The sequence below is a fragment of the Neophocaena asiaeorientalis genome, unplaced genomic scaffold (assembly GCF_003031525.2).
Source record: "Neophocaena asiaeorientalis asiaeorientalis breed wild unplaced genomic scaffold, Neophocaena_asiaeorientalis_V1.1 scaffold4, whole genome shotgun sequence".
Lineage (NCBI taxonomy): Eukaryota > Metazoa > Chordata > Mammalia > Artiodactyla > Phocoenidae > Neophocaena > Neophocaena asiaeorientalis.
This window is the reverse complement of record NW_020173682.1, coordinates 5,891,034-5,915,933: the sequence shown is the minus strand read 5'-3', so window position 1 is coordinate 5,915,933 and position 24,900 is coordinate 5,891,034. Positions and strand designations below refer to the sequence as shown.

At 40.9% G+C, this 24,900-nt stretch overlaps 1 protein-coding gene across 5 annotated transcripts in view; it reads left to right on the top strand.

Moving 5' to 3' along the window:
* The window catches only part of WAC (WW domain containing adaptor with coiled-coil), an 81,006-nt gene that overhangs the window by 30,943 nt on the left and 25,163 nt on the right, over positions 1–24,900 (top strand). For all 5 annotated transcript variants that reach the window (XM_024750035.1, XM_024750037.1, XM_024750036.1 and 2 more), the window contains exons 2-4: positions 13,837–13,943; positions 19,976–20,091; positions 20,977–21,089. In XM_024750035.1, the coding sequence (XP_024605803.1) occupies positions 13,837–13,943; positions 19,976–20,091; positions 20,977–21,089 (336 nt within the window). The remainder of the gene's footprint in view (positions 1–13,836; positions 13,944–19,975; positions 20,092–20,976; positions 21,090–24,900) is intronic.

Here is a 24,900-nt window from a genome sequence, read left to right as displayed (position 1 = left end):
GGGGAAGAGACATGATCTAAGGTAGATGAACAGGATGATCTCATCCTGAGATGTGTGCTGTAAAGGAAATGAATTATGATGTGAAAATGGTAATGTCAGGAGAGAGGGAGGCAGGTGTAGGAGGTGGTCAGGGAAGGGCTTTTTTAGGGGCAGCTTGTGGATTGACACCTGAAGGATGAGCAGCCAGCCATGTAAGCAAGAAATTTTGTGGCTTGAAGTTGGGGGGAGAATATTAGATAACCATTTCTCTAGAAAGAATCCTCTTAAACCTCTTCTTTCGTCTTTTACGTTACCCTTAGAGATGCCTACTTTTAATCTGCTTTTTTCATGATGCATCCAGTACTGTTCAGAAGCACCAAAAAAAAAAAAAAGAACCTCAAAAGCAAAAAATAGGTTTTTAATTATTTATTTTGACAGTCCTTTGTCCAGAAGATAGAAATCTGTTTGTTTTCTTTTTTTTTTTTTTCCCTTAGTTTGATTTCCAAGGCCCTTGATGTCTTTAGCTTAAGTTAGCTTTACTCCCTTTTATCTCATTTGGGAACCGCATGTTCCTGTCGAACTAGTTTTACTCATTGCCCTCTGAACCCTTGCCATTCTGGGTTTACCTCTTTTTATGCCAGTTGCTCCTATTGTTTTCCGTGACTGAAGTTTATTCACCATTTCATTGTACCCAGTTACATCTCTTGGATCTGTATAGTTTCTCACTATCTTAGTGTAACTGAGAGTTTTAAGTGTATGAAACATTTAGGACATGGCACATACTTGAAGATTCCTTGGGTCATTTTTCATCCTTTCATAGATGGAGTGAGGGGTTACCATGACCATGAGGCTTCCAAGGTTGAACTCTGCCACTTCTTGCTCAGTTGATTAGTCAGGAGGTGAAAATACTTGGAGAGAGACCTTGAGGCATGCCAGCACCTGCGCCTCTTTCTCTGTCTCTAAAGGCATGAGCTTGGGAGGATGCTTAGTTTTTCAGTTGCAGTTTCCTACTCTCCCTTTTAGAATCTTATGATAATTTCATAAATTAAAAGTGCTCGTTGTTTTCCATACTAACTTATGTTTTTCTCTCAAAGGAATGCATTCTGTCCTTAGGCTAGCTAGTCAGCTAATTAAAAAGCAAGAAAACATAGGGAGCAATGTGAGATGTAGTCTTAATTACACTGCATAAAAATAGCTATTAAGGACAGTTGTGTGCTGTGATGGGGGCTTGTTTTTAGATTGAGGGATCAGGGAGGGCTTTTCTAAGGATTTGGCATTTAAGATGAAACCTAAGGATGACCTGAAGAAATAGGCAGACAAAGAGTGGGAGGTAAGCGGTGAGGGGGTAGAATGTATGAAGGATCTAGGGTAGGAAAGAACTGGGCATATATTCAAAGAACTGAAAGAGGCCAGTGTAGCCAAAGTGTAGTGAATGGCTTCCTTCTGTACTCATTAAAATTCAAAACACATGTCATGATCTGAGATACATGTTTAAAAGATTACTTTGACTGTTCTGTAGAGAGTGTTTTGAAATGGAGATAAGAATGATAGTGGGAGAGCAGTTAGAATATTATGGTGAGCCCAGCGAATTTCTGCTGGAGTCAGTAAAGAGGAGGAGATCGCTAGTCCAGGATTAAGTCTGCATAGCCCTGTGTGCTCACTGCCTGTGTGCTGTGTGTGTTAGCAAACCAAGTGCCTGAGATCGCTGAAGAGTTGAGAGTCATGTGTTGATATTTTTAGGCAAGTAGAAGTGTAAGGCGCAGAATCTTAAGGGCATAGGCAGTTTGAAGGCTGTAGACTTTTATTGTTACTTTGTTAATGCAGCCCTCATGAAGAGCTAACAGAAAGGAGGATAAAAACTCTTACTCTAAAATCTTCATTAATCCCATAGTGAAAAGTCAGATGGCAGAGGTCAAAAGAGGTTGTTAACGTTGCTAAGTATGGCATTTCAGATTTAGTTGTGACTTTTTTGCAGCCCTGCACACTGTAAACCAGTACCTTATTTGACAAGTGGAGGTAACTGTAGAAGTTCGATGACCTCTTCAGTTTTTAGTAAAGTAGAGGCAAAATCTTGACTGAAGCCCAGGTTGCCTGATTGCGGCCTGATTGAGTACCCTTCACTAAATGAGTGGTTCTCAACTTGGTTAGACCCAACCTCCCCATCCTGTAAAAAAGCAAAATATTTTAAACGTTATTTTTAAAAATTGAGATATAATTCACATACCATGCAATTAATCCCTGCCACCCCTCCCCCCCACCAGAAAAAACCTCCTGTACCTGTTAGCGGACATTCTCCATTTTCTTCCCCTCCCTGCCCACGCCTAGACCACTCATCTACTTTATGCCTTGATAGATTGTCCTGTTATGGACATTTCATAGAAATGGATTCTACGCGGTCTTCTGTGATTGGCTTTTTTCACCTAGCATGGTGTTTTTGAGGTTTGTTCATGTTGTATCATGTACTTAATTCCCTCCCCCCCTCCCCCAGGTTAAAGTTTATTCACTAACAATAATTCTCAGAGCCTTTAAAGCACATTTAAGTTTTCCGTAAGACAGTATCATATACAGCTTTTTCCAGGTTCACGTGACCATGCAAGATTGTTTATTGAAAACATCTCATAGGATTAGAATTTGAGAAATGATGACGGACTTCTGTATAAGCTAGACAAGTAAAAGTCACATGTAAGGGGTGGTAGCCTTTTTTTTTGGTAACATTTTTATTGGTGTGTAATTCGCATCCCGTGCAGTTCGCCCATGTACAGTGAGCTGTACGGGAGTTCAGTTGTGCAGCCGTCACCACAGCCAGTTGTAGAATGTTCTTGTCGTCCAAACAGAAACCCTGTGGCTCTTACTGTTCCCCGTCTCCCCTGTGCCCGCGGCCCTAGGCAACCATTCATCTCCCTTCTGTCTCTGTAGTTGGCCTATTTTTTTTTTTTTGGCGGTACACGGGCCTCTCACTGTTGTGGCCTCTGCCGTTGCGGAGCACAGGCTCTGGACGCGCAGGCGACTTGTTGTAGTCTTGTTACTGGCTTATTTCACTTAGCGTGCTATTTTCAAGGTTCATCATGTTACAACATGTAGCAGTACTTGTTCCTTTTTGTTGAATAATACTCCATAGTATAGATATACCATGTTTTACTCATTTGTTAATCATTTGTGGGACATTTGGTTTGTTTCCGTGTCTTGGCTGTTCCGAACAGTGTGCAATGAACATGTGTGGACACATGCTTTCATTTCTGTGAGACGTGTACCTAGAGGTAGAGTTGCTGGGTCATATGAGAACTCCGTGTATAACCTTTTCAGGAACTGCCAGACTGTTTTCCAAAGCAGCTGAGTGCTTGGATTCACAGCAGCAGTGTGTAGGAGGGTTCCAGTTTCTCTACATCCTCATCAACACTTGTTAAGCCTGTCTGTTTTTTTTTTTTCTTTCTTTTTTTTTTTTTTTGGTGGGTTGCGGGCCTCTCACTGCTGCGACCTCTCCCGTTGCGGAGCACAGGCTCCGGACGCTCAGGCTCAGCGGCCATGGCTCACGGGCCCAGCCGCTCCGCGGCATGTGGGATCTTCCCGGACCGGGGCACGAACCTGCGTCCCCTGCATCGGCAGGCGGACTCCCAACCACTGTGCCACCAGGGAAGCCCAAGTCTGTCTTTTTGATGGTAGCTATCCTGATGGATGTGAAGTTGTATCTCATTGCATGTTTAATTTGCATTTCCGCAACGGCTAATGTTGTTGAGCATTTTTTCATGTACCTTTTGGCCATTTGTACGTCTTTGGGGAAATTTGGGATGTTTCACTCTTTTTTTTTTTGGCTGCACCATGTGGCATGCGGAACTCCCCTGACCAGGGATCGAACCTGCGCCCCCTGCGTGTGGAAGCGCGAGGTCTTACCCACTGGACCACCAAGAAAGCCTGTTTCACTCTTCTGAAGTCTGGTTTTTCTTTTTTATTGAGTTGTGAGAGTTCCTACTGGTAGAACCAGATAAAAGCCCTTTGCATAAGATTTGCAAATGTGTTCTCCCATTCTGTGGATTGTCTTCTCATTGACACAGAGCTTGAAGCACAGAGTTGTTAATTTTGACAAAGTCTAATTTGTTTTTCTTTTCGCTTGTTTTTTTGGCAGTATTTTACACCCGTATTTTAGGAGTTTTACAGTTTTTGCTCTTACATTAATTTCTGTGATTCATTTTGAATATTTGTGTATGATGTGAGGAAGGGAGCCAACTCAGTGTTCTTTGTTGCATGTGCACCTTCTCAAGTATTCTGTAAATGTCCCGTTTCTAGCCTGTAGACAAGCATGAATAATACATGCTACCTGCACATGTAAGAGTAGGAAAGATACGGGCAGCTTCAAAGGAAATAATGTTAAATGTAATTTTCACAAAGTAGTTTGTATCACCTTGCTGAAAATATTTAGCATGTTCATTTGGAATAAACATACAGGATAGCAGTACTATTTTTTAAAATAAATTTATTTATTTTATTTATCTTTGGCTGCGTTGGGTCTTCGTTGCTGCGCGCGGGCTTTCTCTAGCTGCGGTGAGCGGGGGCTACTCCTCATTGCAGTGCGCTGGCTTCTCATTGCGGTGGCTTCTCTTGTTGTGGAGCATGGGCTCTAGGCAGGTGGGCTCAGTAGTTGTGGCGCACGGGCTTAGTTGCTCCACGGCATGTGGGATCTTCCTGGACCACGGCTCGAACCTGTGGCCCCTGCGTTGGCAGGTGGATTCTTAACCACTGTGCCACCAGGGAAGCCCAGCAGTACTATTTTTAAAATAGTCTTTATTAATGAAAGTCATTGAGAGCTGTTATCTTTCATTTATCTCTACTAGTTTAATTATTTTTGGTCCTAACGCTCTTAACAAGGGTGTCTTCTTGATACCGTTTCTTTGTAATAAATACAAGTGCAGGTGTATTGTATGGCATTGTTGGTGATGAAATTTTTCTGAGTGGTGAACATTTTGGTAAAAGTTCAAAACAAAACTAAGTATAATACAATTTGTGCAACAGTTACACTCCTACAAAATTCAGCCGGTTGTTTTAAGCAGAATCAGGCTCTGGGCTCAGCCGATTAGAAACTGCTTTTTCAGATATGCAGCAGGTCTTTGAGAAATGTCCTGTGCACAGTAGTCACCCCTGGCCGCCTCTCACTAAGTGTCAGTGGGCATCTTCGTCTAGAGCAGTGCCGTCCAGCAAGCCACGCACGCGATTTAAAATTTTCTAGTAGCCAATGTCTGGAATTAACTTTACTAATACACTATTTAACCCAATATATTATGTAATATAAAGTATTAATGTGCTATTTTACACTCTTTTTGTACTAAGTCTCTGAATCCAGTGTGTATTTTACACATAATGGCAAATCTCAGTTTAGAGGAGCTGCGTGTCATGTGCTCACTAGCTGTGTGTAGGCCAGTGGCTGTCATTTGGATGGTGCAGATCTGTAGGGAGTAACTCACCTACAGGGGACTGTCAGGTTGCCAGCCCATTGTTGACACGTCATCTTATGTGTTTCCCCTCTCCCCAGGAGAAAGTCTGGTTAGCTACAACTTTTGCTTTTCACCACCAGTTAGCTCATATACAGTTGGTGAATGGCATCAGTATAAACTGAAGTTGTGTGTTGGTTCATACATGAATTTTTTTTTCTAGGCAGTGCAAATCAGAATAGTAGGAGTTAAGGTTATAACCTTCAAATAGAAAGAAAAAGCCCTCAACTAGCTGTACAGGCAGGACCCCTAAAGAACATTTCAAGTCTGTTCCCCTCGTCTTGCATGGCTCCCCCTCTGTGGCAAGTTGCACTTTTCTTCTCTGTCTATTTGGATTGTAGCCTCAATGCTCAGAATTTCATTTCCATGTTCTCAACCCCAGCAATTTAATATCCCCTGAAGCAGTCTGCAGCCATGCTGAGCTGCTTGCCTGTGCTGTTCAGGTTTTTGTTAGTGCTCTGGTTGTGGTAAAGTTGCGTAGTTTCGAGTGATTTGCTTCTACCCTATTTTTCCCATAAAACTTTAAGTGTGCAGTTTTGCAGAGTTTAAGGTTTTTCAGGAAAACATTTATTATGTTATGGCGGAAATACCCATTACAGATACATGACATCCTTTGTGAAATCCCTTTATTTTTAAATATTTGTGGTCTCTGGTTTGAAGTGATGAGAGGAGGACACTTGGAATAAAGTGCAGTCTGCATACGGACCACCAAAACCATTTTGACAGAGGGAGCGCCTATTTATAATTCAGGTCTTGAGGTCCCGTCTCGTATAGTGTGAATCACAATCTCTGTGAAATTCAACTTTGAATTCGACATTTTTTAATAGACTGAAGTTCGAGGTCCACTACTGAACCTTAGTCATGCCTGCTACCTGCTTGTGTTAGTTTGAATAGCAGTTTGGGGTGGTGGATGTACTTGAAATCTTTCATTATCATTATAGGTGTACCTTAACGTGTTCTTTCCAGTTTCTTGGAGAAGGCATTAAGACTTAATTTCTGAGTCTGAGGATGTAGTAGGGAATTCTAGTGGTTGTCTTGTTCTGAATAAGGACACAGATGCCGTAGTATTTTGCCCCTGAGTACAGTGGAAACTAGTTTCACCTTTAAAAAAGCTGCTTGCATTTCCCAGCCTTGTTTGTTTATATAGAATTGTATATACTTCCCACTTGCCCCCTAATATCCAAGTTCCCTTTTTCTAAATGTGAGGGCAATCTAATTGCTTAATACCCATTTCTTGCTGAGTTAGGTGAGTTTTGCTACATTTTTGGGGTCCATTTCCCATAGTACTCTCTTAGGACTCCATCTTTCTCAGACTCTAGGTTATATCCTTCTCACCCTTAAGATCTACCTTCTGAAGTTTAGAGGGTGACAAGTAGGAGGGATTATTCTGCCTTTTAAATAGTGAAAATTCTGTCAGGGAAGAAGTCAGCATCTTACATTGTTATGTTAACTATCTGTCTTAGATGAATATTGTCCAGTCCAGGAGTCAACAGACTTTTTCTATTTTTATTTTACTTTTTATGTTTTTGTTAGTTTCTTTTATTTTTTTCTAGATTTTTTGATGATGGCTATTCTGACTGGTGTGAGATGATATGTCATTATAGTTTTGATTTTCATGTCTCTGATGATTAGTGAAGTGAGCATTCTTTCACGTGAGCAATCTCTTTCTTAAAGGGCTGGATAGTAAAAATTCTAGTCTTCCAGTCCATATAGTCATTGCCACAGTGAAAAGAGCAAAAGTAGCCGTAGACAGTACTTAAGTGGTATGGCTGCACCACACACCCAGCAGGTTGGATCCTTGTGTTCTCGTGTGATACTAGCATCCAGTCTTGTTGCCACATCTCCTTTTCATGTCTGCCTTGGGTTGGAGCTCGGGACAGGAGAACTTTGCCCACTCCTGTAGGTCGATCAAGTTGCAAGGATAAACATAAACCGCCCCCCCCCCGCCCCCCCTTTTGCCCCCTCCCAAAAGCAAGACCCCAAGTAATTCTCAGTAGTATCCCTTTCTTAGAAGTCTTGAAAACTTGTTTCATCAGTCTTAACTTTAATTTTTTAAGGTTGGTTTAAATGTGTATTGCTTAAAACCAATTTTATTCCACTTAGCCACAATTTCTACTTCCCTCAAGGAGATAATTTCTTTTTCTTTAAAGTAGCAAGCCTTTTTCTTGGTAATGTAAAGAAAGCATAATTTTTTTTAGGGCACCAGACATAGAAACAGTTTTTGCTTCCATTACTTTGTTGGGCCAAACAGCATCTATGAGATGATCTCTCACCAGCATATATGTATGTAAATCTCTGGATTTAGCATTGAAAATCTGAGTTCAGGTTTTATGCATGGCTCTGCTTTTCTTTGGATATGTTACCATCCTCAAATCACTTATTCTTTCTCTCAGCTTTAGACTCTACCTTATACTACTACTACTACTTAAAAAAAAAACAAACCCTCCTGTTCTTATCCTGAAACATACAAATCCATCCACCATGGGACAGGACATGACAGTTTATGTGAGTTTTTAAGATAAAATAGGAGTTTTCAAAGAAGCACTGTTTCGTAGCACTTTAAGGTACGGCTGTAGAAAATCATAACCGTCATCATTGCTCTGACCTTGTTTTCTGCTTGCATGTTACTTCATGTTGGAAAGAACTACATGGAGAAATTAAAAGCCTCAGTGCTTTTAATGCCTCCCTTCCCCCCGCCCCAGTGCTTTGGAAGATAATATAAACTGTAGCTTTTTCAATGGAGAGGTACGTTTGTTCAGCTTATCCTGGTCCTGATCCTCAGAGGCAGAGCTGCTCTGCTGGCAGTTCTAAGTGCATCCTTGTGGCGCTGGTCCAAAGCTCTGTTGCCGGCTTCATCATGCTTCCTGTAACACCTTTCACTTCGTTTGGTTCCTTGGGAATGTGAGTTTATTCCTAGTCTTGCAGTAAAATATCTGTATCTCACTCTTGCCCCTCACTTCTTTTTTCTTTTTTTTTTCCTTTTGTTTTGGCCACACCTCGTGGCTTCTGGGATCTCAGTTCCACGACCAGGGATAGAACCCGCGCCTTCAGCAGTGAAGGCACCGAGTCCTAACGACTGGACCGCCAGGGAAGGAAGTCCTCCTCACTTCTTTCTTAAGTTAACAGTTGTTAGTTCTGCGAAGTGTTCTAGATAAATCTGTTTCGTAGAATGTGGAGTCTAGTCCCCATTCAGAAAGCTCCCGTTTCTGAAAATGACTTTCCTCTTAACAGCTGATGCCGTTTTTCTCTTGATTATAAAGTCTTATACTAGTGTGCCTTGATGCTTACGGTTTCTAATTGTTACGTCATGCCCTCTGAAAGCACTGAGAGTAGACCTGAAAACTATCCGATAACATCTCTCAGGCTGGTGGAAGACACGTCATTTCTTCAGAGGTTAAGAGCTTAATTAATTGGGTGCTTGTCAATTTTTTGAATTTTCATGGATATGAAGACTAACACTAAAGTGAATTCCTGTATCTTAACCTCATGAGAGATCAATAGATTTCATTTCTAATCAATCTTAGGCTTATAGAGTGCTCTCCCTATCATGTCTTCTAAGAAATCTTTTGTGTGGCACTTTAATCTCATAGACTTACATCTTGCTCAAGAACGTATGCAAATAAATGTCAGGGCATCTAACTCAGGCTTCTCAGTGAACTACTCTGGGGATCATTTCAGTCAGTAATATCGGCCTTTTCTTCAACATTGCCAACATATTTATGGAAATTTCCGTGGAAATCTCAACTCGTAGTGTATATGGTGTGCTAGTAGTCCATATTACTGTTTCTTTTTTATTTGCATGCAGCTGTAAAGCTTGATTTAAAAAAAAAAAATTCATGAGTTACATCTGAAAAGTGCAAATTTTGCCATAGAGCAGAGATTTTCTTTAAAGTCTAATTTGGAGTATTGATTTTTCTTTGTAACTGAATGTGATGGGGTCCTCATACCACCCCCCAGGTTTGGTGATCCTCTTAAGAGGAGTCATAGGACCTTGATTAACATGGCTATGACTTACGAACCATGAAAGAATACAAAATGTAGTCGGCAAAGGGAAAAGGCATCTGGGGCAAAACCTGGAAGACACCAGGCGCAAAAAGCTTCTAAGAATCTTGCCCCAGTGGAGTCACACAAGCAGACGCTTCATTCCTCCAGCAATGAATTGTGACAACACTGGTGAAATGTTGTCCACCAGGAAAGCTTATTAGAGATTTAGTACCCAAGGTTTTTATTGGATTTGGGTTCTTAGGTAGGCATCTCTGCCTAGTTTTCACCAGAAGTCTGGATTCCCAGTAGGAAAGCAGGTGTTCAGCATAAACCATATCATCTGCACAACAGCTTAGCCACAGTCAGCCACTCTTGGCAGTTACTGTTGTGGCAGCTCTTCCTCCTGAAGAGTCACTGTGCCAGCCAGGGACCAACTCTGCAAGCAGGCTTTTCTGAGGACCGCAGTCTCAGCTTCCGTGCTAACCTTCCTGTATGCGTGAGCTTATTCTTGACTGATTTCTTCTTTCAGTCGTGTTCATTCTTACAGTGTTTATTGAAGAATTCATTGACTACTGTAGTAAAAACAAGTTTAGGGTGTTTTACATAAATACATACCATCCAGCAAGATAAATTTAAAAGTAAGTAGATGATGAAGAAACTGTCAGGCATCTCAAGCAGTGGTCTTGCTGGGAAATTTCCTCTCTCGTATCAGCTACAATTTGCTGGGCACTTAACCCCCTTTTGTCTTTAGTCATATCACTCGCGTTTTTGGATCTGAATCTGCTTCTGGTTTCCCCAGTAAATTGGGTCCCATCCAAGATGAAATCCTGGTCATTGCCTTTGCTCTTGCCGTGCCGTGACTTCATTCTGAGCTCACAGTGCTTGTTCATTCTATTCTGTGTGCATCCCCTAACTTCCGTCTTTTTAAAAAAAATTTATTTAATTTATTTATTTTTGGCTGTGTTGGATCTTTGTCACTGCGCGCGGGCTTTCTCTAGTTGGCGGAGAGCGGGGGCTACTCTTTGTTGCCGTGCGTGGGCTTCTCATTGTGGAGCACGGGCTCTAGGTGCATAGGCTTCGGTAGCTGCGGCACGCGGGCTCAGTAGTTGTGGCACATGGGCTTAGTTGCTCCACAGCATGTGGGATCCTCCCGGAGCAGGGATCGAACCCGTGTCCCCTGCATTGGCAGGTGGATTCTTAACCACGGCGCCACCAGGGAAGTCCCCATCTTTTTAATGGAAGAGACTTCTTGATCCACTTCTAAATTCCTTTTCCTCCTCATTTCTTTTTTTTAAGTTACAGTTGTTAGTTTTGCTAAGTGTTCTAGATAAATCTGTTTCATAGAATGTGAAATCTAGTCCCTATTAAAAAAGCCCCTGGCAGAAGACCTAAATAGACATTTCTCCAAAGAAGATATACATATTGCCCACAAACATATGAAAGAATGCTCAGCATCACTAATCATTAGAGAAATGCAAGTCAAAACTACAGTGAGGTATCACCTCACACCTGTCAGAAGGGCCATCATCAAAAAGTCTACGAACAGTAATTGCTGGAGAGGGTGTGGAGAAAAGGGAGCCCTCGCACTGTTGGTGGGAATGTAAACTTGGGAGACGCAAGAGGGAAGAGATATGGGAACATATGTATATGTATAACTGATTCACTTTGTTATAAAGCAGAAACTAACACACCATTGTAGAGCAATTATACTCCCATAAAGATGTTAAAACAAACAAAAAAAAAACCCTGTTTCTGAAAATTGGAATCCATGATCTCAAACCCTGCTGCTGCTTTATCAACTAAGTTTACTGAGTATTCTAAACCCTTTGTTGTCATTTCAAACAACCTTCACAGCATCTTCACGAGGAGTAGATTCCCTCTCAAGAAACCACCTTCTTTGCTTATCCGTGAGAAGCAGTTCCTCATCCATTCAGGTTTTATCATGAGATTGCAGTAATTCAGTCACATCTTCAGCTCCACTTCTAGTTCTCTTGCTGTTTCCACCACGTCTGCAGTTCCTTCCTCCACCGAAGTCTTGAACCCCTCAAAGTCATCCGTGAGGGTTGGAATCAGCTTCTTCCAAACTCCTGTGAATGTTGATATTTTGACCTCTTACCGTGAATCATGAATGTTCTTAATGGCATCTACAATGGTGAATCCTTTCCAGAGGGTTTTCAATTCACTTTACCTAGATCAGTCAGAAGACTCACTGTCTGTGGCAACTATAGCCTTATGAGATGTATTTCTCAAATAATAAGGCTTGAAATTACTCCTTGAGCCATAGGCTAAAGAATGGATGTTGTGTTAGCAGGCAGGAAAAGAACTTTAATCTTATTGTCCATCTCCATCAGAGTTCTTGGGTGACCAGGTGCATTGTCAGTGAGCTGTAATATTTTGAAAGGAATCTTTTTTTCTTAGCAGTAGGTCTCAGCAGTGGGCTGAACATATTCAGTAAACCATGTTATAAACTGATGGGCTGTCATCCAGGCTTTGCTGTTCCATTTACAGAGCACAGGCAGAGTAGATAGATTTAGCATAGAGTTCTTAAGGGCCCTGGGATTTTCACATGGTAGATGAGCATTGGCTTCAACTTCAAGTCACCAGCTGCCTTAGCCCCTGAGAGAGTCAGCCTGTCCTTTGAAGCTTTGATGCCAGCCATTGACTTCTCTCTATGAAACAGAAGGCTCTTGCAGTCTACATTGGAAATGTGTTGAATGTAGGTACCTTCATGAATGATCTTAGCTAGATCTCCTGGGTGACTTGCTGCAGCTTCTACATCAGCACTTGTGGCTTCACCTTGCACTTTGACGTTATGGAGACCGTTTCTTTCCTTCAGCCTCATGAGCCAACCTCTGCTAGCTTCAGACTTTTCTCTGCAGCTTCCTCACCTCTCTCAGCCTTCGTAGAATTGAGGAGAGTTGGGGCCTTGCTCTGGACTAGGCTTTGGCCTAGGGGAATGTTGTGGCTGGTTTGATCTTCTGTCCAGCTCACTAAAACTTTCTCCACATGAGCAGTTAAGGCTGTTGCTCTTTCTTCCATGTGTTCACTGGAGCAGCACTTCTTATTCTCCTTCTAGAACTTTTCTCTCGCATTCACAGCTTGGCTAACTGTTTGGTGCAAGAGGCCCAGCTTGCTTCCCGTCTTGGCTTTCGACCAGCCTTCCTCACTGAGCTTCACCGTGTCTGGCTTTTCACTCAGAGAGAGAGACGTGTGACTCTTTCTGTCACTGAGCACTGAGAGGCCATTGCAGGGTTATTAACTGGCCTCATTTCAGCATTGCTGTGCTTCAGGGAAGAGCGTGGCCCGAGGCGGGGCAGTGGAGGTGGTTGGTGGTGCTTCAGAACAGTTACAGTAGCAACTCAAAGGTCACTCACCACGGATCGCTGTAACAAATAGAGTAACACGAACAAGTTTGAAATACCGCGAGAATTACCAAACTGCGACACAGAGACGCGGGGTGAGCCAGTGCTGTTGGAAAAACGGCGCTGATAGATGTAAGGTTGCCGCAGACCTTCGATTTGTAAGAAACCCAGTAACTGAAGCGCAATAAAGCAAAGCCCAGTAAAACAGAGGTAGGCCTGTAGTTGTTCCTGTTGATTGAAATGGTTAATTCTCATTCATTTCTTCTCATAACAGCTCTGGTTCTGACTGCTAATTAACTTCCAGGACCACTGAACCATCTAAAGTGCTCTTCCCACTTGCAGTTTTTGTTCATTGTCTTGTAGCCTCCATACCACTTGCTAGCTCATTTTTGGGTGTGGGGAGTTGAATTATGTTACCTTGATGCTGAAAAATAAATACATGGAATGAAATTGAAGGACTAACAATTAGATTTTTGTAGTGGACCTTTTTGTATCGTTAATCAAGTGTGGGTATTTATATCTTGGTTTTTCTTAAGACAGTAGAAACCATCATCCCCGATGGTCTCTGAGACGTGTAGATTATTCATAAAACTCATGAATTACTTTTAAGCAGTTTTTAGGAAGAGTTGGTCCTGTAGTGAGGAGATATGATGCCATCTTCATCATCTTGAAAGCAGGCACCTTTCCTGAAACTTAACTTTGTGAAAACTTCGTACTGTTTTAGTTGAAATTCGGCAAAACTTAAAAGAGCAAGTGTGGAAACTGTTTAAGAAGTTGAAAAATAATTGCAAAAACGTACTGGATAACTGTGACTTCTAGTTCTCTGTCAGTTGAATTTTTTTGCCTTTTTCTCTATGTATGTTGTGTCTTTATTAGAACTTTTATTTTATAAAAAGCTACAAGTTGCTAGAAATGATAAAAATGAGGTTTTGCAATGATGAGTTAGTGATATACAGTGATCTGTAGTATGATAGAAACCAGTGCAAACATCAAATATGACTTATAATTCACTTTGCTTTTTATTTTTTAAGGGACCAGTTACTCTCCCCAAGAAAATTCACACAACCACAGTGCTCTTCATAGTTCAAATTCACATTCTTCTAATCCAAGCAGTAATCCAAGCAAAACTTCAGATGCAGTAAGTATATAAACATGCCCAATTTTGTGTTTTTGGAATATATTGCAAAAAAAATTGTTTTTAAATCAAAGTTGATCTTTTCTTAACGCACTTGAACTAATGAGCTGGCCTTATTATTCGAACTGAGCGTGGTCCAAATATGCCATGGTGGTGTTGTTTCACCAAGAAATAATATTGTTTGCATTCCTCTGTGGAGCAGAATTTACCGTTGTGATATTTGAGATACACAGAACTCTAGGTTGTGAAACTTGTGGCTTAACTTGAGCTGCTGCTTTTCATAATCTATAAACTTCTGTTAAAAAAATTCTATAAATTTATTGAGTGTCTACTTGTATTACATACTCTACAAGACACTAGTGACATAGAGGTCCCTCTCCTGAAAGGCATGAAACCCAGTGAGGAATTGTAGGTATTTCTAAAAATGAAGTAATTGTTAATGAAGTTAACTATTACGCAGGTTGAACTTTTTAGAGTCAAGGTTCAAACAAAAGTTTTAATACATTCATTCAAAAATAAGGTTTCAATTTCCCAGGCATACGCTAGGTTGTTGATGTATAGAACTGAGAAAATGTAGCCCATCTTAAAGGATCTTTTGGACCTATGGTGGAGACTGAAAAGTAAACCATTAAAATGATGCATGTTAATGTTGCTGGGGAGCCCTCAAGAGGGGAGCTGCAGCCTGGATGAGGAAGGTGTGCTGGCCAACAGACTGACTTTAACCCACGCAGTGGAAGAGGTTGGAATTTGTGTAGCGTGAAAAGGAACAGCACCTACAAAGACGTAGAAGTATGAAATAACACCACATGTTTGCAGAACACGGATTTCGATGGTGTGGAAGAATGGCAGGGGCTCAGGTTACAGAGAGAAATGGGGCCGGATTACAAAGCATTCTCTGCCTTTCCAGGGAATATGAACTATATGTAAAGGCAGTGGAGAGCTACTAAAGGGTATAATCAGTGAAGTACCATGTTTGCAATTTTAAAAACGTGATAGGAAAATACATTATAGGAAGGAAGAACAACTAGAAGGCTGTAGAAGTGTAGGTTGAATCCAGCAGACATTGCCTTTGTTACTCAAGTGATCATCATACCTTAATCGGTATTGAAAACCCTTGGGGTTTATTATTATTTGTCTCTTGTTGAATCAGTGTAGATAGTACATTTCCATAGAAAATCGAGACATGAGCGATTTTCATAAAAATTTTAGAGTAGTTTTTAGGGTCCAATTAGGAAAACAGGACTCATACCGGTTATTTTAGCATAGAGAATTTCAAATACAGGAAAGGAAAAGGAACATATAGTGATTACCCCTGATGGCTGGGAGCAAAAGGAGGAGGTTGGGGTTATCAGAACCCAGTTGCTCAGAGGAAGAGCCTTGCACAGTTGGTGATGGTACCTCTGCGAGGTACGACGAAGCTGGTTCTGATTCTGGGTTGAGAGCTGGAAAATGGAACCCGCTGCAGTGCAAGGCTTCTTCCTCCTGCCTTTCAGCCCTCCTCTAATGCCTGGTATTGGCAGAATCTAAGAGGAAGCCAGCTGGCTAAACAGAATGTAATTGGCGTTATCCCAGCCTTAGCATCACAGAATAGAGAAAGGGTGGTATCGAGACTGAGACGACAGCTTGATGAACCTTCACAGGTGCTATCATCACACTGCTTATGCTGAATCACTTTCACTAAGACATATACTCAGCATTTTGCAATGCGTATCTCTATTTTTGTGAAAAATGGCCCCATTAAATTAACAGGCTAGCACTAACCTAACGTTTCCTTTATTACTGACAATTTAGATTTGGTATTTGCTATTAGGACAGAGGCGGGCCATGTGGACATTGTTTTGGTGGAAAAAATTCCTTATTCAGGGAAAACCGTTTCTGATTATTTTGATTTTCAAGAAATGGATTGACATAATGAAATCAGAAAGAAGAAATAATGGGCATCAGATAAGTTTGAAAGATCCAAATTCTAAAGGGTGTCAGGGGACTGCGCTGTGTGAGTGGAAACTGAAGACGGATTAAATGTCATGTGTTTTCAGAATCAGGGTTCCCCTTTCTGTAGATTTCAACTCTGGGTATATAATTAACCTCAAGTAGTGGTCTTTTTCACCATAATGTACCCAGGGGGAATGACATTTTTGCAAACTATAATTTAATGTTACCTGAGAGCCTGGGTTTTGAACATCTCTGAAGGTTACTTGTAAACTGACTTTGTCCTAAAATCACTTCCAATGGACGGTTTTTGAGTAGTAAAGTAAAACATAAGGTCACCTTTCATGAATACTTTCATAATGAAAGAAGAGATGAACGGAAGAATATCAGGTAACCCAGGTCAGCACATTATTTTAACCCAGGTTAAAGTACGGAGTAGCTTTTTTTTAAAGTGGGTTTTTTTTTGTGCTTTCTGAGCTTTAAATATGTCTTTGAAAGTCACTAGCAGTATTTTTTGGAGTTACGCACACAGATACGTGTTTGTATGGGCGATTTACAGTTATCAAGTTAACCGTTGGAAGTCGAGTTGCAATTACCTGGTTTTTTAGTATGAAGATATTGACAGGTAGACCTCGTTGAATTTAAACATGTAGCCTGTTGAACGCCTCCTGCTTCCTAATGCAAATCATGGTAGGATTTACAGACATCATGTAGGCCGCCTTAGATTATGTTATGCATATTCCTGATTTTTTTTAAAGAGATCTCTTTATTCGGAAAATCTGTTTATTTAGGAACAGAAATTTATTTCCCTTTAAAGACATTATAATTGGAATCTTCCCTTAAGTATCGTTTACCAATTTTGATTTGCTGGAGGTGCTTTAAATTCAGTCCTAGGTTACTTTGCATTTATACTCCAGCTCTCCCCTTGTTATGAATTAAATATCTTCTGTTATCAATTAAATATCTTCCGGAGGTTTTAAGTTGGAGGTTCTTCTTCAGATCTATTCTCTGTAACCAGTCTTGACTGAAGATATTCTACTTAACCATAGAACTCTTAGGACTCCATGAAATTCTTTGTTACAGTGAGTGCCATCTTTGATGTTATTTAATGAACTATTCTTTATTAACAGTGCATAATGAAATTCTGAGATTAACACTTTATTTTCCATAGTTTAACTTTGAGAAGAAGTGGTGGAACTCTGTATTTTGGAGAGAGTAAATAGGGAGATGCTTTTTTATTTAAGAAGAGAAAAGCAGCGTTGATATAAGTTCTAAAAGTCATTTTGAACTGAAGAGTAGACGGGTGCTACGGGAACTATTGAGTGCCATTCTTAGAGAGCAGCCATTCATGCTTCGTAGTCTCAGGGCCTCTATATTCATGAAAATTGAGAGCTTCTGTTTATGTGGACTCCGTCGTGAGTAACCATATTAAAAATTAAAATTGATAAATTTGAAAGATAATTTAAAAATTGTAAAGCTGTTACATGTCAACACATGTAATATATTTTTTTGAAAAATAACTTTCTATTTCTTTGAAAAATAGACGTTGAGCATCTCTTTAAATGCCTGAGTAGGGAGAAGAAACATAGGATTTCATAGTTGTTCTACCTTCAGTCTTTTGTGATATCAGATCTCCCACAAAGCCTCTGAGAAAACTCCCCTGTGTTCTTGTGATAGAATGAGGAGGAAAAAGACAAAATTATCTGAGTATTACTTATGAAACTATTTATGAAAATAGTTGTGATTTTGTGAATGATCTCGGGGTCCCTCAAGGGTTCCTGGGCAGCACTTGGCAACTACAGCAAGCCTAATTTAGAAAACTTGAAATGTTCGCAAAACTTTTGTTTAATTCTTAATTTTAGATACCTTTTTTTAATCAAGGAACTTGAGAATCTAATATATAACATGATGACTATAGTTGGTGACACTGTATTGTGTAACGGAAATTTGCTAAGAGAGTAGAGCGTCAGTGTTCTAACCAAAAGAAGTGCCTGTGAGTGAGGTGACGAGACAGACGTGATCATTAACTAGACGAGCAGACCCTTTCCCAGTGAACGTGGGTGTCAGATCGTCACTGTGTGCGCTTTAAATGTCTTACAATTTTATTTGTCGGTTATACCTTAGTAAGGCTGAAAAAAATACAACGGGGGGGGCAGGGAATTTAACACCTCCTGTTGCATATCAGCATTTAAAAACATTACCCTGTTACTTAAAGGTTTTTTCCTTAACCTTTTTTTGAGGATAGAAGTAGGGTGGAGAAGATGAGCTTAAGTTACTAGTACGTGATTGCAGTGCTATACCTGGAGCACATTCTGTTAAGTAAGACATTAACTCGTACTAACCTAGGGTTTGGTGAACCTATGCTCTTCAGGGTTCTGGGCTGTGAACTTTGAACCGTCCTGGAGGTTGTGCCAGAGTGCAAGTTAACTGCCATCAAACACACTGCCTAGCTGAGCGGTGGCAGTGTCTGTCCCGGAAGCGGGCCTTTGGCTCTGGAAGCAGTGTGTCGGCGTGCGCTGTGCCGCGGGCTCCTCTTCTCTCCAGACGGGCCACAGCCGGCACAGGCACCGCTGTGAGGGGCGCGGGCTTAGACCCTCTGCTCCACTCTGGTGGCCTCTGTTCCCCTGCCTCAAATCTCCTTCTGCCTCTCCAGACCAAACTAGTAACCCCACGTGGCCACTTGCCCAAACCAAATCTTGCAGATACCTCCGTAGAGGGGCTCAGCCGGCGTATACTAATGTAGGTGTAGGGAGTGGTAGGTGGTGGAAAAGAGCCTTTGAATTCCGCCTTCTGTGGTTGGGTTTCCTGCAGCCTGGCAAAGCCTCCTGGGAGCTAGAGGGCTTGAGAGTTCACTCTCCACTGGTCTTTAGAGGTTTGGAAGCACAGGGCTGATTTCCAGCAGCTTCATGATTTTGAGACACCAGCCTGAGAGCATAATCTGCATCGTTTCTTCAACTGTCCTCAGAATTCTTACGACATTTCCAAAATTGGTATTGACTTAGTGGAAATAATAGATGTCCAGAAACCTGAGTTTTGCTCCTTTCTTCTGCCACTGATTACTTTTGTGACCTGTGGACAGCGTGTAAGTTCTTTCAGCTTGCTCCTATGTGGTAGATTAAAGAAAGCTGGGTAGGCGGTACATAAGAGTCCCTTTCCTTAAGCTTTAAAATAGTGTTCCTCTGCTCTGTGGTGAGCCCAGAAGAAGGTTGGGCTGCCAGAGTATAACCTTATTTCATTTTAGCCTCAAAGCTCCTTTGAAAACAGTTAAATTCATGGACAAGTGTACTTGGGGCTCTACCAGATTTCCTGGGGCTGCTGCAGGCACTTAAACATTACTTTTGTTGAGATTGATTCCATGAGAACTGGGCCTTTCAGATATTTCTTACTTCATTGTAATTTTACAGGGCCTATGAAATTGCTAGCAAGAGACTGTATCTGAGAACTTTCGGAAGACAGACCAGTTTTAGTTATGGGAAAATGAGCGACGCTGCCGACCCTATATACTGTGTGAGACAAGGTTTAGTTGATACTTGACCCATCTCATGGATTTTGAAGTTGAAACAAATCCGTAGCTTTTAATTAGCTTTGTGTTTACATTAAAGATTTTGTGTGTGTGCTTTTTTCCCACTGAGTAACAGTGAATACAGGCAGGCTGTCTCTGTCACACTATTCGTGATTACTTTTGTGCCTTAGAGTGTTTAGAACTGATGTACTCTCATGCCATCAGATCAGTCAGTTGAGAGTGGCTTCTCCATGTGACTAGATTTCAGCAATTAAAACTGTGGTAATGGGGGGCTTTGTAATGCTTTTCTGAAGTCACTATGATGTTAGTTTCGTGTCATTCTTCCTGTGCCTACTGAACCTGCTAGTCTGTTTAATTTGATATTTTACAGAGTTTTCCATTGTTCCCCTTGAAGGTTTTCATAGACTAGGGTCTCCTAAGATATGTATGCAGATAATTACATCTTAGACATCTTAGATCAGGGACTTTCATCTCAAGTCTTTTTCCATATGTATGCCTTGAAAACCATTGACACTCTTGATATTTCATACCAAGTGATTAAATTGTATTAACGTGTTCTAATTTTCTAAAATGTGTTTTTAAGCCTTATGATTCTGCCGATGACTGGTCTGAGCATATTAGCTCCTCTGGGAAAAAATACTACTACAACTGTCGAACAGAAGTTTCACAGTGGGAGAAACCAAAGGAGTGGCTTGAAAGGTATTTGCTCATTTAAGTGAACCGTATCTCTCACTGTTGATCCCGCCGGCGAGCGTCTTGGTGCTAATCGTTCTGAGCTTAGGCTTCTTAGTGTGACGCTCGTCACTCCTTGACTGCAGTGGCTGGCCCATCGTCTGTGTTTTCCATAATTTCTCTTCACCTTAAAAAGCAAAACCAAAAAAACTAGGACAGACGAGCAGCTGTCCACAAGGGCCTTGTGATCAGTCAGTGTATTTATGTAATTTAAAAATTTATATTAATCTGTTATCTATCATACATCTTCCCTATAATTTGTATTAGAAAACTTTATCATTCTTGTAGGACAATAATATGTTTCCTTCATATATGTAGAATTTTCATTACAGAGATTTGGTTGTAGGGTTAATGGCATGTGAGTAGTTGGTATAATATTGCCATCAGTGAGAAGCATTAATGTTGTCTGCTGTGTGCCGTGTCCACACCAGTTGAGTGAGAAGCATTAATGTTGTCTGCTGTGTCCCACGTCCACACCAGTTGAGTGAGAAGCATTAATGTTGTCTGCTGTGTCCCGTGTCCACACCAGTTGAGTGAGAAGCATTAACGTTGTCTGCTGTGTCCCGTGTCCACACCAGTTGAGGGAGAAGCATTAACGTTGTCTGCTATGTCCCGTGTCCACGCCAGTTGAGTGAGAAGCATTAATGTTGTCTGCTATGTCCCGTGTCCACACCAGTTGAGGGAGAAGCATTAATGTTGTCTGCTGTGTCCCGTGTCCACACCAGTTGAATGATATTACTGCCTTGTTCTTTTATGTTCCACGTACAGTTTCGTTGAGCATTTGACCAGAAGTGTTAAATGTAGATTCATTGTATGTCTTGTAATTTTTGTGGGTGTATCTTTTATTTTTAGAGAACAGAGACAAAAAGAAGCAAACAAGATGGCAGTTAATAGCTTCCCAAAAGATAGGGATTACAGAAGAGAGGTGATGCAAGCAACAGCCACTAGTGGGTTTGCCAGTGGAAGTAAGTATTAATTTCTTTCTCTGAACCAATAGAATGTTTGATTCATTCCTGTAGTTTGTTTACTTTACAGATTTATGTGCATAGCCTTTATATAGGTAAACTAAAAGAAATAGAAACATAGAAGGTTTTCTGTGTTGGGTCTGTCCTCGTAACGTGCATCATTTTGTTCTTGAAACGGTGCACGTGGAGGTGTCCATCACTCCCCCGTGATGGCTCTAATGCCGTTGAGTTGGTGAAGAAGTAAGATTTCATGCTGTGGATTGACAAGAGACCCCACCCCCATTTACACTGGTCACTGAGAGACCCGCTGGGTTTCAGTCCAGTAACTGAACGATAGCTGCACACAGAGAGTGACGTGAAGTGACTGTCTTCGTCTGTGTCATCAGCGAGAAGCTTGTTCATCCTTGTATATGGAAATGGGTTTCACCACGATTGTAGATCTGTGTGCCGTCTCCATACTATGGGCACCTTCAGGTTCTTTTGAGGTCAGATTTTGTCCGAGTTGGACAATATGGGTAACATACATTTATTTTTAAGTTCAAATAAAATTTGAATTTGAAGATTTCACTAAATATATTCTATTCCCAGTGGCTTGTCTTGCCCAGAATAAAATTTAAATGCCACATAGAATTCTTAGGCTCTTCATCAAATTTTGAAGTTTTGAGAATTTTTAGATGTGTTTTGGGAATTCTTAGACTTAAGCGTTTGCGTTCTCCTTCTGTAACTCAAGACAAAAAGTAGGGTTATATTTGGTCCCAGTGGGGGATATTGAATGTTTGATGGGAGAAATTACTTAAGATGAAACAAATAATATAGTTCTGTAGGGCTGAATGTTTAAAGTATGTTCCCTGGAACATTTAACTTTTTATATTAGTGAAATTGTGCTTAATTCTTAGAAAATAACAATGGTTTAAAGCACTGAAGTTAGGGAATTTAAGAATATTGTATATTGAGACAGAAGACCTGGGTTGTAATCCCATTTCACTTAATATCTCCAGTAACTGACTTTCCGGCAAATAACTAAAAATGAGAGGTTTTCCTTTTTTCCAGGCTAAAAAAAATATAGTGCCCAGCTTGTGGTCCTCCTGAACAAATTGTGGGCGTCCAGGAAGACTCGCTAGATGAGTGTAAAAATAACGTTTTTTAGTTACTGGGCCAGGCCTCTCCACGTAGTGGCTGATGGTTCCCAGAGAAGAAAAGATCACAGCCTAGTATGTTTGTTCTTTCCAAAATTACCTAGTCACTTGTCCTCTCCTGGGGTAATTAGAGGTCTGATAGAAAAGTTGGTGGAAGTGAAAATAATACTTTTGGCTGCTTAATAAAGATCTTTAAGGAAATAAAATCTGAATTGTGGTTTCAAATTATCTGTGTGCATCTTTTTCTTTCAAAAGGGAAACAGTTTTTTCTTCTTTAAGATTTCAGAAGTTAGGCATGTTTGTTATTAAAAGTAGAGAGAGGGAAAGTATTTTAATCTCATGACTCAGGAACGCTTGGAGACATACACTTTTTTCTAGCTGCATGTGAAAGTATATAAAAACTACATATGCATGTATTTTACACCAAAAATAGGATTGTATGTTACTGTTCTTAACCTGTTTCTTCTGTTCAATAATGTTTCAAGGATATGGAACTTCTCTGGCGATCCAGTGGTTAAGACTCTTGTGCTTCTACTGCACGGAGCGCGGGTTCGATCCCTGGTTGAGGAACTAAGATCCCGCGTGCCGCGCGGCGCGGCCAAAAAAAAATTAAGGAGAAAATGTTTTCCAAGGATTTGTTTCCTTTTGCCATTTTATAGTTCAACGTATGTTAACTGCATGGTGTTCCGGTTTTGGACGTGCCCCCCTTCATAAATAATCCTCTCTCCGTGGATACCCGCGTGGTTTTCAGCTTCTTCCTGCAGTAAACGATGCTGTTGTTCATATTTCTGCCCACTTCCCTGATTACTTCCTTAGCTAAATTCCTAGAAGTGCAGATGAGGAGTCGGTGGGTCTTTGTGCTGAAATGGACTCCTTTATCACACTTCTTGAGTTTTAAGTAATGTTTGAGAAAGGGCTGCATCTGTATTGCTGCTTTTTTTTTAATTGGTCAGCTGACTGTACTTGGCGTGATGGTAATAATGGTCCCTAGGCACTGAAGTGCTTAACTTTGTCTATCCAAAAAATGCTGGCAGAGTGTCCCATATGTCTGGTACGTTGGTGTTCATGTAGGGTAGGGCCTAAAGCTCTGTTGTCCCCAACAGCCAGCTAAAGAGGTGTGCGTGTGGTGGAGGGGACAGGGAGGGTTGGGAACATTTCCTACGTAAAGAGGTAAAGGTAGGAAAAAAGATTCTTCAAGAGCGTTTTTGTGTTTCGGGAGTTTTGGCAATGTAGCAAATAATACCCACAGTTTGACAGTGAAGTTGTAGGGGTGAAATTTTAAATTTGGTATTACTGCTGCTGTAATTGTACTGGTGTAGTTGTATTGTTGATTATTTTTATCACCTTTAATCGGTGCCTCACAGACTGATTGCTCTGTGGTTAGAGAAACTTTAACTTGGGTTCTTCAGCAGTGGCATGGATGGCGCTTGGGGTCAGGGAATGCGTATGGATTCTGTCCTGTGTTGTAGGATGTAGAGCGTTACACCTGGCCTCTCCGTGCCAGCCCCAGTAGCACACCTCTCCTCGCCCAGTGGTGGCACCGAGAAGTGTCTGCAGATGTTTGCTGAGTGTTCTTGTCGTGGGGCTGTGCGGATGGATGGAGTCTCTGGTGAACGGCGTCGCGTCTCGAGCCGTAAGCAGGAGAAAGCTGTTGGCGCCATAGCGCCCTCGTGTGCTGTAATGCTCTGCAGTGTCTCTGCTGCAGGTGTGCGTTGACAACTTGAAAACTGCTTTGCGGTTTAAGCCTACTTCCTTCTTTGTGCTGTCATGCTCTCTAGACTTGGAGGAACCATGAACTGGAAAAAACGACGCAGTATTCAACAGGGAGGGCATCCTTTGGTAATATCATTACATATCATGTGCTTGAATCTTAAGGTGTTTTTCTCCTTGGAAGTTGCTTTAATCCTTCAGTTACTGACGAGACTTGTAATTTAGGCTGGAGGTTTTTTTGACAAATACAAATTTTGTTGCCGTGATTGTTGAAATTTTCCTTCTTTTGTACTCTTTTTGCGGAAGCAGAAGTACTTTTGAGTTTAAAATATTTTTGTGGCTTTAAATTGGAAGAGGATCTGTTCTTAACATGACTGATAATACCAAGTATATTTTTCTGACTTTGCTGCAGATGTAGGGCTCCTGTTGTCAGATAGCATTATCTATAACTTGATTTTATAACTAACTCTGGTATTTGTTAGCATCATTAAAAATATGAATTGATTTAGTTACCGAATGCAGAGTTCTTTATAAAATTCAGCCATCCCAAAATGAGGTCATCTATGCCCTAGTACCAGCTACTTTAGAGCCCCACTAATCAACCACTTCAGTATTCAGAAAAATCAGGCTAACAACAAAGTAGTATTCCTTTGTAGTTGAACCACTGTGGATAATTCAGTCAATTATTAGAACCAAGGTCCGTATTTTAAAAGAATGGACCGTTTACCTTTTCTATTTTAAAAATATTTTTTGTTATTTGAGTAAAAAATGTTATACCTCTCCATACATTTTGATCTTTTAAAACATCAATGTTTTGATGTTTTAAACAAAACAGCTCATGTTTTGTTTAAGCTTATGGTGTGGCTCTAAAGAGTCCCCAAACTAGTAGCCCGCTTGAAATCTCAGCGTAGATGAAGCACTTACAGTTGAGCTAAAATTCCTCTTTCAGTATTTGAATATCCATA